General features: G+C 34.6%; 1 protein-coding gene across 1 annotated transcript in view; it reads right to left on the bottom strand.

Annotated features, from left to right (window-relative positions):
• The window catches only part of LOC125780405 (protein NLRC3-like), a 129,798-nt gene extending 115,143 nt beyond the window's left edge, over positions 1–14,655 (bottom strand). Inside the window, exons 1-2 of the mRNA XM_049470144.1 lie at positions 13,078–14,655; positions 7,373–7,546 (exon numbers count right to left, since the gene is read on the bottom strand). Of these exons, the coding sequence (XP_049326101.1) occupies positions 13,242–14,078 (837 nt within the window). The 5' untranslated portion in view covers positions 14,079–14,655 and the 3' untranslated portion in view covers positions 7,373–7,546; positions 13,078–13,241. The remainder of the gene's footprint in view (positions 1–7,372; positions 7,547–13,077) is intronic.
• Positions 14,656–15,972: the final 1,317 nt, after the last annotated feature.

Below are 15,972 nucleotides of genomic sequence, written 5' to 3'. Positions count from 1 at the left end.
TCAATAACTCAAGATTGGCACATACTACCACAACGGTTCTGCCATCATTTGAAAGAGTCTGTCTTATGCTATTATGTGTGCGACTTTCGGTAACGTACACACTATCGTTGATTTTTTATGAATTTTTATTTATAATAAATAATGCTTAAAATTCAATAACTCAAGATTGGCACATACTACCACAACGGTTCTGCCATCATTTGAAAGAGTCTGTCTTATGCTATCATGTGTGCAACTTTCGGCAACGTACACACCACCGTTGATTTTTTATGAATTTTTATTTATATTAAATAATGCTTAAAATTCAATAACTAAAGATTGGCACATACTACCACAACGGTTCTGCCATCATTTGAAAGAGTCTGTCTTATGCTATTATGTGTGCGACTTTCGGTAACGTACACACTATCGTTGATTTTTTATGAATTTTTATTTATATTAAATAATGCTTAAAATTCAATAACTCAAGATTGGCACATACTTTCACAATGGTTCAGCCATCATTTGAAAGAGTCTGTCTTATGCTATCATGTGTGCAACTTTCGGCAACGTACACACTATCGTTGATTTTTTATGAATTTTTATTTATATTAAATAATGCTTAAAATTCAATAACTCAAGATTGGCACATACTACCACAACGGTTCTGCCATCATTTGAAAGAGTCTGTCTTATGCTATTATGTGTGCGACTTTCGGTAACGTACACACTATCGTTGATTTTTTACGAATTTTTATTTATATTAAATAATGCTTAAAATTCAATAACTCAAGATTGGCACATACTACCACAACGTTTCTGCCATCATTTGAAAGAGTCTGTCTTATGCTATTATGTGTGCGACTTTCGGTAACGTACACACTATCGTTGATTTTTTACGAATTTTTATTTATATTAAATAATGCTTAAAATTCAATAACTCAAGATTGGCACATACTACCACAACGGTTCTGCCATCATTTGAAAGAGTCTGTCTTATGCTATTATGTGTGCGACTTTCGGCAACGTACACACTATCGTTGATTTTTTACGAATTTTTATTTATATTAAATAATGCTTAAAATTCAATAACTCAAGATTGGCACATACTACCACAACGGTTCTGCCATCATTTGAAAGAGTCTGTCTTATGCTATTATGTGTGCGACTTTCGGCAACGTACACACTATCGTTGATTTTTTACGAATTTTTATTTATATTAAATAATGCTTAAAATTCAATAACTCAAGATTGGCACATACTACCACAACGGTTCTGCCATCATTTGAAAGAGTCTGTCTTATGCTATCATGTGTGCGACTTTCGGTAACGTACACACTATCGTTGATTTTTTTACGAATTTTTATTTATATTAAATAATGCTTAAAATTCAATAACTCAAGATTGGCACATACTACCACAACGTTTCTGCCATCATTTGAAAGAGTCTGTCTTATGCTATTATGTGTGCGACTTTCGGCAACGTACACACTATCGTTGATTTTTTACGAATTTTTATTTATATTAAATAATGCTTAAAATTCAATAACTCAAGATTGGCACATACTACCACAACGGTTCTGCCATCATTTGAAAGAGTCTGTCTTATGCTATTATGTGTGCGACTTTCGGTAACGTACACACTATCGTTGATTTTTTACGAATTTTTATTTATATTCAATAATGCTTAAAATTCAATAACTCAAGATTGGCACATACTACCACAACGGTTCTGCCATCATTTGAAAGAGTCTGTCTTATGCTATTATGTGTGCGACTTTCGGTAACGTACAAACTATCGTTGATTTTTTATGAATTTTTATTTATATTAAATAATGCTTAAAATTCAATAACTCAAGATTGGCACATACTACCACAACGGTTCTGCCATCATTTGAAAGAGTCTGTCTTATGCTATCATGTGTGCGACTTTCGGTAACATACACACTATCGTTGATTTTTTATGAATTTTTATTTATATTAAATAATGCTTAAAATTCAATAACTCAAGATTGGCACATACTACCACAACGTTTCTGCCATCATTTGAAAGAGTCTGTCTTATGCTATTATGTGTGCGACTTTCGGTAACGTACACACTATCGTTGATTTTTTATGAATTTTTATTTATATTAAATAATGCTTAAAATTCAATAACTCAAGATTGGCACATACTACCACAACGGTTCTGCCATCATTTGAAAGAGTCTGTCTTATGCTATCATGTGTGCAACTTTCGGCAACGTACACACTATCGTTGATTTTTTACGAATTTTTATTTATATTAAATAATGCTTAAAATTCAATAACTCAAGATTGGCACATACTACCACAACGTTTCTGCCATCATTTGAAAGAGTCTGTCTTATGCTATCATGTGTGCGACTTTCGGTAACGTACACACTATCGTTGATTTTTTACGAATTTTTATTTATATTAAATAATGCTTAAAATTCAATAACTCAAGATTGGCACATACTACCACAACGTTTCTGCCATCATTTGAAAGAGTCTGTCTTATGCTATCATGTGTGCGACTTTCGGCAACGTACACACTATCGTTGATTGTTTATGAATTTTTATTTATATTAAATAATGCTTAAAATTCAATAACTCAAGATTGGCACATACTACCACAACGGTTCTGCCATGATTTGAAAGAGTCTGTCTTATGCTATCATGTGTGCGACTTTCGGCAACGTACACACTATCGTTGATTGTTTACGAATTTTTATTTATATTAAATAATGCTTAAAATTCAATAACTCAAGATTGGTACATACTACCACAACGGTTCTGCCATCATTTGAAAGAGTCTGTCTTATGCTATTATGTGTGCGACTTTCGGTAACGTACACACTATCGTTGATTTTTTACGAATTTTTATTTATATTAAATAATGCTTAAAATTCAATAACTCAAGATTGGCACATACTACCACAACGTTTCTGCCATCATTTGAAAGAGTCTGACTTATGCTATTATGTGTGCGACTTTCGGTAACGTACACACTATCGTTGATTTTTTATGAATTTTTATTTATATTAAATAATGCTTAAAATTCAATAACTCAAGATTGGCACATACTACCACAACGTTTCTGCCATCATTTGAAAGAGTCTGTCTTATGCTATTATGTGTGCGACTTTCGGTAACGTACACACTATCGTTGATTTTGTATGAATTTTTATTTATATTAAATAATGCTTAAAATTCAATAACTCAAGATTGGGACATACTACCACAACGGTCCTGCCATCGTTTGAAAGAGTCTGTCTTAAGCTACCATGTGTGCGACTTTCGGCAACGTACACATTATCGTTGATTTTTTACGAATTTTTATTTATATTAAATAATGCTTAAAATTCAATAACTCAAGATTGGCACATACTACCACAACGGTTCTGCCATCGTTTGAAAGAGACTGTCTTAACCTATCATGTGTGCGACTTTCGGCAACGTACACATTATCGTTGATTTTTTATGAATTTTTATTTATATTAAATAATGCTTAAAATTCAATAACTCAAGATTGGCACATACTACCACAACGGTTCTTCCATCGTTTGAAAGAGTCTGTCTTAAGCTATCATGTGTGCGACTTTCGGCAACGTACACATTATCGTTGATTTTTTATGAATTTTTATTTATATTAAATAATGCTTAAAATTCAATAACTCAAGATTGGCACATACTACCACAACGGTTCTTCCATCGTTTGAAAGAGAGTGTCTTAACCTATCATGTGTGCGACTGTCGGCAACGTACACATTATCGTTGATTTTTTATGAATTTTTATTTATATTAAATAATGCTTAAAATTCAATAACTCAAGATTGGGACATACTACCACAAGGGTCCTGCCATCGTTTGAAAGAGTCTGTCTTAAGCTACCATGTGTGCGACTTTCGGCAACGTACACATTATCGTTGATTTTTTATGAATTTTTATTTATATTAAATAATGCTTAAAATTCAATAACTCAAGATTGGGACATACTACCACAAGGGTCCTGCCATCGTTTGAAAGAGTCTGTCTTAAGCTACCATGTGTGCGACTTTCGGCAACGTACACATTATCGTTGATTTTTTACGAATTTTTATTTATATTAAATAATGCTTAAAATTCAATAACTCAAGATTGGCACATACTACCACAACGGTTCTGCCATCGTTTGAAAGAGACTGTCTTAAGCTATCATGTGTGCAACTTTCGGCAACGTACACATTATCGTTGATTTTTTATGAATTTTTATTTATATTAAATAATGCTTAAAATTCAATAACTCAAGATTGGGACATACTACCACAACGGTTCTGCCATCATTTGAAAGAGACTGTCTTAGCCTATCATGTGTGCGACTTTCAGCAACGTACACATTATCGTTTATTTTTAATGAATTTTTATTTATATTAAATAATGCTTAAAATTCAATAACTCAAGATTGGCACATAATACCACAATGGTTCTGCCATCGTTTGAAAGAGACTGTCTTAACCGATCATGTGTGCGACTGTCGGCAACGTACACATTATCGTTGATTTTTTATGAATTTTTATTTATATTAAATAATGCTTAAAATTCAATAACTCAAGATTGGGACATACTACCACAACGGTCCTGCCATCGTTTGAAAGAGTCTGTCTTAACCTATCATGTGTGCGACTTTCGGCAACGTACACATTATCGTTGATTTTTTATGAATTTTTATTTATATTAAATAATGCTTAAAATTCAATAACTCAAGATTGGCACATACTACCACAACGGTTCTTCCATCGTTTGAAAGAGTCTGTCTTAAGCTATCATGTGTGCGACTTTCGGCAACGTACACATAATCGTTGATTTTTTATGAATTTTTATTTATATTAAATAATGCTTAAAATTCAATAACTCAAGATTGGCACATACTACCACAACGGTTCTTCCATCATTTGAAAGAGAGTGTCTTAACCTATCATGTGTGCGACTTTCAGCAACGTACACATTATCGTTTATTTTTTATGAATTTTTATTTATATTAAATAATGCTTAAAATTCAATAACTCAAGATTGGGACATACTACCACAACGGTTCTGCCATCATTTGAAAGAGACTGTCTTAGCCTATCATGTGTGCGACTGTCGGCAACGTACACATTATCGTTGATTTTTTATGAATTTTTATTTATATTAAATAATGCTTAAAATTCAATAACTCAAGATTGGGACATACTACCACAACGGTTCTGCCATCGTTTGAAAGAGACTGTCTTAACCTATCATGTGTGCGACTTTCGGCAACGTACACATTATCGTTGATTTTTTATGAATTTTTATTTATATTAAATAATGCTTAAAATTCAATAACTCAAGATTGGCACATACTACCACAACGGTTCTTCCATCGTTTGAAAGAGAGTGTCTTAACCTATCATGTGTGCGACTTTCAGCAACGTACACATTATCGTTTATTTTTTATGAATTTTTATTTATATTAAATAATGCTTAAAATTCAATAACTCAAGATTGGGACATACTACCACAACGGTTCTGCCATCATTTGAAAGAGACTGTCTTAGCCTATCATGTGTGCGACTTTCAGCAACGTACACATTATCGTTTATTTTTTATGAATTTTTATTTATATTAAATAATGCTTAAAATTCAATAACTCAAGATTGGGACATACTACCACAACGGTTCTGCCATCATTTGAAAGAGACTGTCTTAGCCTATCATGTGTGCGACTGTCGGCAACGTACACATTATCGTTGATTTTTTATGAATTTTTATTTATATTAAATAATGCTTAAAATTCAATAACTCAAGATTGGGACATACTACCACAACGGTTCTGCCATCGTTTGAAAGAGACTGTCTTAACCTATCATGTGTGCGACTTTCGGCAACGTACACATTATCGTTGATTTTTTATGAATTTTTATTTATATTAAATAATGCTTAAAATTCAATAACTCAAGATTGGCACATACTACCACAACGGTTCTTCCATCGTTTGAAAGAGAGTGTCTTAACCTATCATGTGTGCGACTTTCAGCAACGTACACATTATCGTTTATTTTTTATGAATTTTTATTTATATTAAATAATGCTTAAAATTCAATAACTCAAGATTGGGACATACTACCACAACGGTTCTGCCATCATTTGAAAGAGACTGTCTTAGCCTATCATGTGTGCGACTTTCAGCAACGTACACATTATCGTTTATTTTTTATGAATTTTTATTTATATTAAATAATGCTTAAAATTCAATAACTCAAGATTGGCACATAATACCACAATGGTTCTGCCATCGTTTGAAAGAGACTGTGTTAACCTATCATGTGTGCGACTTTCGGCAACGTACACATTATCGTTGATTTTTTATGAATTTTTATTTATATTAAATAATGCTTAAAATTCAATAACTCAAGATTGGGACATACTACCACAACGGTCCTGCCATCGTTTGAAAGAGTCTGTCTTAAGCTACCATGTGTGCGACTTTCGGCAACGTACACATTATCGTTGATTTTTTACGAATTTTTATTTATATTAAATAATGCTTAAAATTCAATAACTCAAGATTGGCACATACTACCACAACGGTTCTGCCATCGTTTGAAAGAGACTGTCTTAACCTATCATGTGTGCGACTTTCGGCAACGTACACACTATCGTTGATTTTTTATGAATTTTTATTTATATTAAATAATGCTTAAAATTCAATAACTCAAGATTGGGACATACTACCACAACGGTTCTGCCATCGTTTGAAAGAGACTGTCTTACCCTATCATGTGTGCGACTTTCGACAACGTACACATTATCGTTGATTTTTTATGAATTTTTATTTATATTAAATAATGCTTAAAATTCAATAACTCAAGACTGGCACATACTACCACAACGTTTCTCTTTGAAAGAGACTGTCCGAACCTATCATGTGTGCGACTTTCGGCAACGTACACGTTATCGTTTTTTTTTTTTACGAATTTTTATTTATATTAAATAATGCTTAAAATGCAATAACTCAATATTGGCACAAACTACCACAACGGTTCTGCCATCGATTGAAAGAGACTGTCTTAAGCTATCATGTGTGCGACTTTGGGCAACGTACACGTTATCGTTGATTTTTTTTATGAATTTTTATTTATATTAAATAATGCTTAAAATTAAATTACTCAAGATTGGCATCACATGTGCGACTTTAGGCAGCTTTCACTGTATGGTTGATTTTATACGAATTTTCATTTATTTCAAATAATGCTTTAAATTCAATAAAAAAGATTGGGCCACGGTACCACAACGGTACTAAAAAATCACAGCAAGTAACAAAATATTTAGGTTTGTAGCATGGTATTGTGCATGATATTATATGGCACACCCCCAATTGGAAGCTCACCTGAGTTTCTGCAGTTTACAGTGTAAACTCTTCAGTCCAGCAGAGAGCAGCTCCACTCCTGAATCCTGCAGGTCATTGTTACTGAGGTCCAGCTCTATCAGGGAGGAGTTTTCTGATTTCAGAGCAGAGCATTGAGTTTCACAGTGTTTCACTGTGAGATTACAGTCAGCTAGTCTGCAAAGAAAGAGTAAACATAGTACAGTTAAAACAATGGAGGAAAACTCCACATTAATGATCTAATAAGATTTATGGACAAATTACATTGCTTGTTCATATTTTTGCCTTCTGCAGGCTTATCATTACAAATGTTACTTAGTAAATCAACAGATACTGGATAATTTCCACTGCCTTTAATGGATTTAATGTTTTCAGCAACTCCATGATTAATGTTTTTAAAAACAAAAAAAATAGATATTAACCTATTGTTTCTTTCATTGGTAATATGGTTCATTCACTAACACACCACTAAAAAGACACTAAATAAATCTGTTCATGCTATCTCTACAATTGACCATTTTAGATATACCAGTCTATAAAAATTACTAGGTATAAAATAAGCACAGTAAAGTCTTTCCACCATACACTGACAAAGACTAAGAAAAAATATATATAAAATACACCAAATATTTATTTAAGAACTGATTAAACTTCCACTTTTAATTCACTACATATTTTCCCTGAGTTTAATACTTTTACTCCAATACATTTTAACGTCCTACTTCGTTACTCATTACCAGGGACGTCATCAGTCCTTCTTAGGGGCTCAGAAACCACCAAAGATAATCTACGTTGTCTCCGCTGAGCACACACACGTGCACGCCCACACACACTATATTAAACACCTCTTTATTCTACTGTTGTCTGACGGGATGTCCCACTCCTCATACGTCCTGTATGTTTCTGCGTGCGTGTGCCCCTTCATTCACACTGGAAAGCGACAACGCGACAGGCCACCATTCATTTCCTATGGCAGAGTGCAATTTGTCGCTGCGACATGTGAGAGGTGACAAGTGAGAGCCGATAAGCGACAAAGCGGCAAAGCAACAAGAAGTTGAAATTTTCTCAACTTCATGCAAATGATTTATGACGCAGTGAAGCGACATTCTAACCCAATCTTTGGACCTATCACATACAAGGCGGTCCGAGGTCCTCAGGCTTCTGCTCTCTGAACTTTTGGTTCCTTTTGCTGTGCATTCTGTTGAATGGGGTGGACCCACGCTGATCTGCGGGAATGGCAGGTAAATCACAGAAACAACCAAGAGTCTAGCAAGCTCAAGAGTTATAGCTGTAAAATTAAAGTGGCCAAGGGATTCCTCATGTTTATACCATATGTTTCATGTATACATGTATATTTCTCAAGCGGGAATCAAATTTACTGGATGGTATAGCTTATATATATAAAATTTTATAATTATATTTATTATTAATCATTTTAGTAATCTTAAGTTAGTTAACAAATACATATTTACTAGAAACATTTATTAAACCTTTTTTTTTCGTTCCTTTTTTGTCCCTTTTTTCTTGTCGGAGGCTGGATCATGATACACGTGAACGTTGAGCTTGTCACGCCCACAAGGGACAAAATCGGGGAGACACAAGCGACTCGTCACGAACGCAGGGTGTCTGTGTGCGCATGTGTGTGTATATGGCAAGCCAAATAGGTCAGAATTCGCCAGGGTCAGACGGCGCATAAAGCATGCGTAATGCTGAAAAAACGCCGACCAAAAACGTTGTATAGTGTGTGGCAGCGCTAGGCGCTAACGTAATTCCTCAGGCCTTTCATATGCAAAACGGACAGAATTTACGTATCCCCTCCTTCTCCAAGCAGTTCAGCCTTCTGACTCTGTCAGGGAACTTGCTCTCCAGTTAAAATAAAAGCCCCAAGTGCTCCAAATGTTTGCTTTTTTGTTAGATGTGCTAAGTTCCTTTATTTCTGGCTAAACTGGGCTTTACAAAATTTTGTCCCTGACAAAAACATAAAAATACGTAATAAAATGTACTTATTTTAATCAACCGTTAAAACGACACATTATGCCGTAACTATGAAATAAATATCTCGTAATTATGAGAAGTTTTATGTGTGTCTATCACAGCACTACAGCATTTCTCCAACTTAATGTCACAGTTAATTGAATTAATAAAATTCTATTTTACACTTGGCTTAATTCACAAGGAAATCTTAGTGTCACTGAGCGGCATTGATGGCATTTTAATAAGCATTTAAACACTGCGAAGGATTTTGAGTCTTGGCGTTTAAACAGCCGTAAAAAATAAACCAGACCTCTCTGTATAAATCCTAAAGCCAGGCAGACTTTTTGAATGAGCGCTATCCGTTCAGAAGGATGTTAATTAACATTTGCAACACTAAAGAACCTGCTATAGACCTGTTATTTAATAAAAATGTTTATTAAGAACTGACCTTCCCATCTACTCTAATATAATTAACAATGTCTAAAAATATAAAACATTTTCTGAACAAACAATTTTTTTTAAATATATAGCCTATAGCAAAACACAAAAAAACAACAAATCAGGCTTTGTACTGTACACTCATTAAACCGAAATAGACCAAGAACAATTCCATAATTTACAATGACTGACTACTCTCTAATATAATAAAATGTTTAAGAATATATTTAAGAATAGATTTTTTTAACTCAGTTCCGAGCTGCGAGAGACAAGGTGCAGCGCATTTTGCCCAAACAATAAAACATTTTAGTAAAACAGTGATAATAGTATATTTTAATACCATTGCTTTGGTGTTTAAACTACACTCAATCCGACGATATTTATTACGTTATTTCATATATTTTAATATATGTGACCATGGTGATGAGAAACAAAGGCAAACATATATTAAATTATATATGTTCATTTGATATTAAATTAAGAATCAAAATCGGAAAAAAAATTGTATTTTTAATATAATTTCAAAAAACAAATAAGGCTTTGTATTTCGTGTTTTTAATTTGATGATCCAAACAAAAATGGGAAAATAAAATAACGGAGCAGGAGGCAAACTTGATTTTAGATTTTTCACCAGCGTCTTATTCAAATTTCCTTTCCATCTTCAACGCATACTGCAGGTAAAGGTGGCTTTTAACAGTGAAAAGCCACATTTAAAGCACAATGCTGTAAAACGCTCTGAATAACAGGCTGCTGTGATTACAATCAGTTAGCAATTTATAACCCAAACTTGGGCCGGCTGCGGGGGACGGATTTCAGCAGAACACCCGGTCGCCCGAGATTTCCCAGCACTTTCCTCAGGCGGGTCGGTCGGGCTTTGTTTGTTATTGCTATTTTTTATTTTATATAAAGCTATGGCGTGATATACACAATACAGCAGTAACAAATCGAAATGTTTTTCAAAAAAAGTTGCACAAGTTAGAATGTTGTAATCACACAGCTCTGGAACTGCAGTGAGCACACAAACACACACACACACACATACACACACACACACACGCCCGCACTCCTGCACTGCACTGCTCCTCATCTCTGATATTTTTTAAATATTCAAATTAAGTTCGAATTCATAAATCAATTTTACAGTCCAATTTATCATGCATTCTTTATTCCAGCACCTTATGTTGATTTTATCTCCTCTCAAACATACAAGTGTATACCATTATTTTAATTGACAACACTAATATACATATAACTGCATTTTACATTTCTTACATTCATTCATTTATTTACATTTAAATATCCACTATAATAATTAAAAGAAAGGAAAATAAATGCAGTTAATTACAGAATTTTGTTGTGATAAATCAGATCACCCTTTTAATTGATTGACACCACTAATTTTTTTTTAAACAACAGGTCTATAGCAGGTTCTAGTGTTGCAATGTTAATTAACATCTTCTGAACAGATTTCGCTCATTCAAACAAAATGTTTTTAAAAAGCTCAGGTTTAATGTTCCACACTAAAAAAAATGTTTTGTTCAAACTGGGCTGGGGCTCACAAAAACAGTTTATGGAGCGGGTCCGGTCGGGCCAGGTCTGGCTGGATTTTTTGGGCTGGATCTAAGCTCTACTGCTGCTTACTCATGCTTTAATGTTACAGTTCATAATCTGTCATTTTGTTTCAGGACTTAAGAAAACTGCCCTGTTTCTGCTGAACCGAGCGCATATACACAGAAAGAGCTCTGGCTACGGGCTGTGTTTGTCCTGCAGTGTGAACTCCTATATCGCAGCGTGTCAGTGCAGTGTGAGCTTATGAATCAGAGGCGTATGAGTCTGCCTGACTTTAGGATTTTTACAGAGAGGTCTGGTTTATTTTTTACGGCTGTTTAAAAGCTGAGATTCAAAATCCTTTGCCGTGTTTAAATGCTTATGAAAATGCCATCAATGCCGCTCAGTGACACTAAGATTTCCTTGTGAATTAAGCCAAGTGTAAAATAGAATTTTATTAATTCAATTAAGTGCGGCATTAAGTCTGAGAAATGCTGTAGTGCGGGGGTTATACACACAAAGAACTTCTCATAATTACGAGATGTTTTTATAATTAAGACATAGTATGTCGTTTGAACGACATAATAAAAAAATACTTTCTCATAATTACGGCATTATCAGTAAAGCCAGAGCAGTAGATTCTCTGCACTGTCACTGGGATTGATGAAGCTTTAATTTAAGATTTTATGTAAATGTGCTTTCTCTTGTTCTCGTGCTGTTGCTACAGCCAAAGGAATTGTGAGCATCCTTAAGCCTAAACATCTGAAATAATAAACTAAATAACTAAAATAAACTCAGAATTTTTATTTTCCACATCATTTATCAAAACTGTTTCAGGATCTAAATGAATATTTTTTTTCATTAAAAAAGGAAAATGTTTTTTTGATATGAGATTTGCAAATCTCTGCATTCTAATATAGTTATATTATTTACATCTGCACAGTGACAACTTTTTTAGAATTCGGTTTGCAGTTTAACGTTAATAGTTATACATATTTAGGTAATTTATTGTTTATTTATTTATGTAGATTTTTTAAAATAAGTATTTATTTTAATCCAGTTTGGCAGATGCCTGTTGAGCAAGTAGAACAGCTTGCCCTAGTTAGAATGGGAATTCTGACCCTGCAGCAAAAGCAGGCAAGAAGAAGGAAGACATAGGTAAAAAAAAAATAGACATAGGTTATAAATATGCCATTTTAAAATTATTTTAAAATGAAACGTTATTTTAGATATCTAAACATTAGCTAATTACAAAAATTCTAGATAATGCAAACAGTTTATAAACATGTTACACTATTAAGAACTTTTAAGTAAGTAGGGTAAATAATTTATTAATTTTATGAAACACCTTGGTCGTGTTTTTAAAAGCCACAGCTAATTATTTTATATAAAATCACTTTAATATGAGTAAACTTTAATAACACACCTTGTTTGAACAAATAGAAAATATATAATAATAACTAATAGGGTGATTTTCACAAGCTCCTGACATTTTAGTCATCCCAGTGTTATATTACTCTATCCCAGGCTTGGCATTAGACATGGTGGCAGTAGGTTCCAGCATATCTGTTTCTTAAGAGTCCTAATCTATTGCCAGCGCTTCTCTACTGAGACTACATACACTATGTGTACATTTGCACATCAGCAGCAGCAATGGTTGCAACTTGGAAGTCCATGAATGTAGAATTCATTAGAAAGGGATACATAAATAATAAACACATTCACATTATATACATTTAGATACTCACAGAGCCTTTCTGTAGTTGTTCACAGCTGGAAGCAGTTTCATTTAAATGTTCTCTGATGTGCAGTGTTTCTTCAGGTCTAACTCATCCAGCACCTCCTCTGAGATCTGCAGCATGTAGCACAGAGCTGAACACTCTGCTATATACAGTTTATTTTCTGAGCGTTTCTATGATTTTAGGAACTCCTGAATCTTTCTGGGTAAATGCTGGTCTTTTACTTCAGTCAGACAGAGGGACAGGTTAACAGATCTGTCATTAGGAAGATATTCATTTTCCATTGATTCTTTGATGTGCTGCACTGTTCTGTTGATGCTCTCTGAGCTGCTCTCTGTGTGGATCAGGAGCCCCTGTAGGATCTTCTGACCGGACTCCAGTGAGATGCCCAGCAGGAAACGGAAGAACAGATCCAGGTGTCCATTCTGGCTCTTTAAGACTTTATCCACTGCTACACACAGGAGCTTATCCAGTGGAACATTTTCAGTCCACCTAATGAACCAAGGATTAAAAACTTCCAGTGCCTTATTGTTCTTGATCAAGTAGCAGTGAAACACATAGAGAGCAGCCAGGAACTCCTGAAAGCTCAGATGAACAAAGCTGTAGACCTTCCTCTGATAAAGCACACATTCCTCCCTAAAAATCTCAGTGCAGATCCCAGAATACACTGAGGCCTCTGTGAGATCAATACCGCTCTCTCTCAGGTCCTCTTCATAGAACATCACGTTCCACATCATCAGCTGTTTAAAAGCCAGTTTAGCCAGTTTCAGAAGCACAGTTCTGTTGGATTCCAGCAGTTTCTCTGGATCCCTATCATAGCTTTCCCCATACTTCTCATTCTTTATGCTGGTCTGAGTGATCAGGAAGTGGCAGTACATTTCAGTCAGAGTTTTAGGGATTTCTGTATCACTCTGTGTCAGGATTTGCTGAAGCACAGTGGCTGAGATCCAGCAGAAGATGGGAATGTTGCACATGATGCGGAGGCTCCTCGCTGTCTTAATGTGGGACATGATTTTCTGGGCTTGGTCTTGGTCACTGATCTTCTTCCTGAAGTACTCCTCCTTCTGTGGATCATTAAACCCCTGAATTTCTGTCACACGGCTGATGTATCAAGAAGGAATCTGATTGGCTGCTGCTGGACGGGAGGTGATCCAGATGTGAGCAGAGGGCAGCAGCTCTCCTTTAAGAAGGTTTGTAATCAACACATCAACTGATGATGTCATGGTTACATCAGACACTTTCTCACACTCCACAAAGTTCAGTGGAATTCTGCTTTCATCCAGTCCATCAAGGATGAACACAACTCTGCATGTATCGTAGATCTTAGGGACCAGATCAGGGTGGAAAGCACACAGAAGTGTATGAAGACTGTACTGATCTTCTTTAATCAGGTTCAGCTCTCGGAGTGGGAACACAAACATGAAATCTACATCCTGATTGGCTTTTCCTTCAGCCCAGTCCAGAATTAACTTCTGCACAGACTAAATGGTGCAGAAACTAAGAAATTTAAAGTTTAAGAAATATAATCTTAATCAAAAGAAAAAAAGTAGGACTTAGGCCATTAACTATGTTAAGGTTTTGTAAACGCTGATGTATATGTTTATTATCATTATACATTCTCAATTTTACTGTCAATTTGAATTTAATTAACCCCCATATACTTTTTTCTTTTATGTTTTTTGATTGAAATATAATTATTACAATTTTAATAAAAAAATAAATTAATAAAAGTACTATAATACAGGATAAATCCAAAAAGAGGTAATCAAAAAAAGAGAGTCAGGATGAAGGTATGCCTGACAATTTATTCATTCTGACCAGGGCTAAATGAATAATCTTATTTTTATGGTTATCATGTTATGAGTTTTCATGGTAGATCGATTCCTTGGAAGCATGATATGTGTAGGTTGTCATAATAAACTAGGTATAAATTACCACAAGACGTGTCAAACACTGAGTTGCCACTCTTCCTAAACACAAACCTGGATGCTGGAGGTTCTCCTTTATTACTGAAGGTAAGAGGTTGAATAATTGAGTTGTTACTTTTCATAGACACATAGCTGGGTTCTGGAGGTTCTCCTTTATTACTGAAGGTGAAAGGTTGAATCATTGAGTTGTTACTCTTCATAGACGCATAAGCTGGGTTCTGGAGGTTCGGCTGTGGGTTTCTGCAGTCTGTAAATGAGATCAAATAAAAACATGCTTTATAAACAGATAAGAAAACTGCAGAGTCATCATAAATAAAGCAGTCTCAAGCAGATAAATATTACGTTACAACATTTTTTTATCAATGGCAATAAATTCAGCATGGTCGCACATCTGGTTTGACAGTGATTAGCAAAGTTTATCTCCTTTTTTTTATTAACATGTCTTCAATAAAACCATGCAAACGTGTACATTTTTGTGTGGTATTAGTTTAAGCAGACTGTGTTTGTCTATTGTTGTGACTTAGCTGAAGATCAGAACACATTAAATGCCAATGTATGTTGAAATACAAGTAATCCCAAAGGGTTCACATAATTTTCTTGCAACTGTGTATATACTCAGTGGGATCATGCACCTACTTTTTTTTACTCACCTGTTAACCTGTACTCATGTGATGTGAAAATAAAGCTGATCTGAATCATGATTAATAATTAAATTACATATATTATAATACTTTCTGCAGCACATGATCTCACAAAGACTCTTCAGATGGTGAAGGAGAATTCTGAATGATCACGAGATCTTCGAGGATCAGAGACTCATTAGTGGAGCTGGTGTTCAGGACTGATGTTCAGTTACTCACTATGGGACAGGGGGTTCTCCTCCAGATGTGGAGAGATGAGACTCCATCGTGGAGGAGCTTCAGCTGAACACCAGAGATGCTGTTCTCTGTGAATAGATTAGATATTATAATATCAA

This window comes from Astyanax mexicanus, chromosome 21, assembly GCF_023375975.1.
Source record: "Astyanax mexicanus isolate ESR-SI-001 chromosome 21, AstMex3_surface, whole genome shotgun sequence".
NCBI lineage: Eukaryota > Metazoa > Chordata > Actinopteri > Characiformes > Acestrorhamphidae > Astyanax > Astyanax mexicanus.
This window is presented reverse-complemented; position numbering and strand designations above follow the sequence as displayed.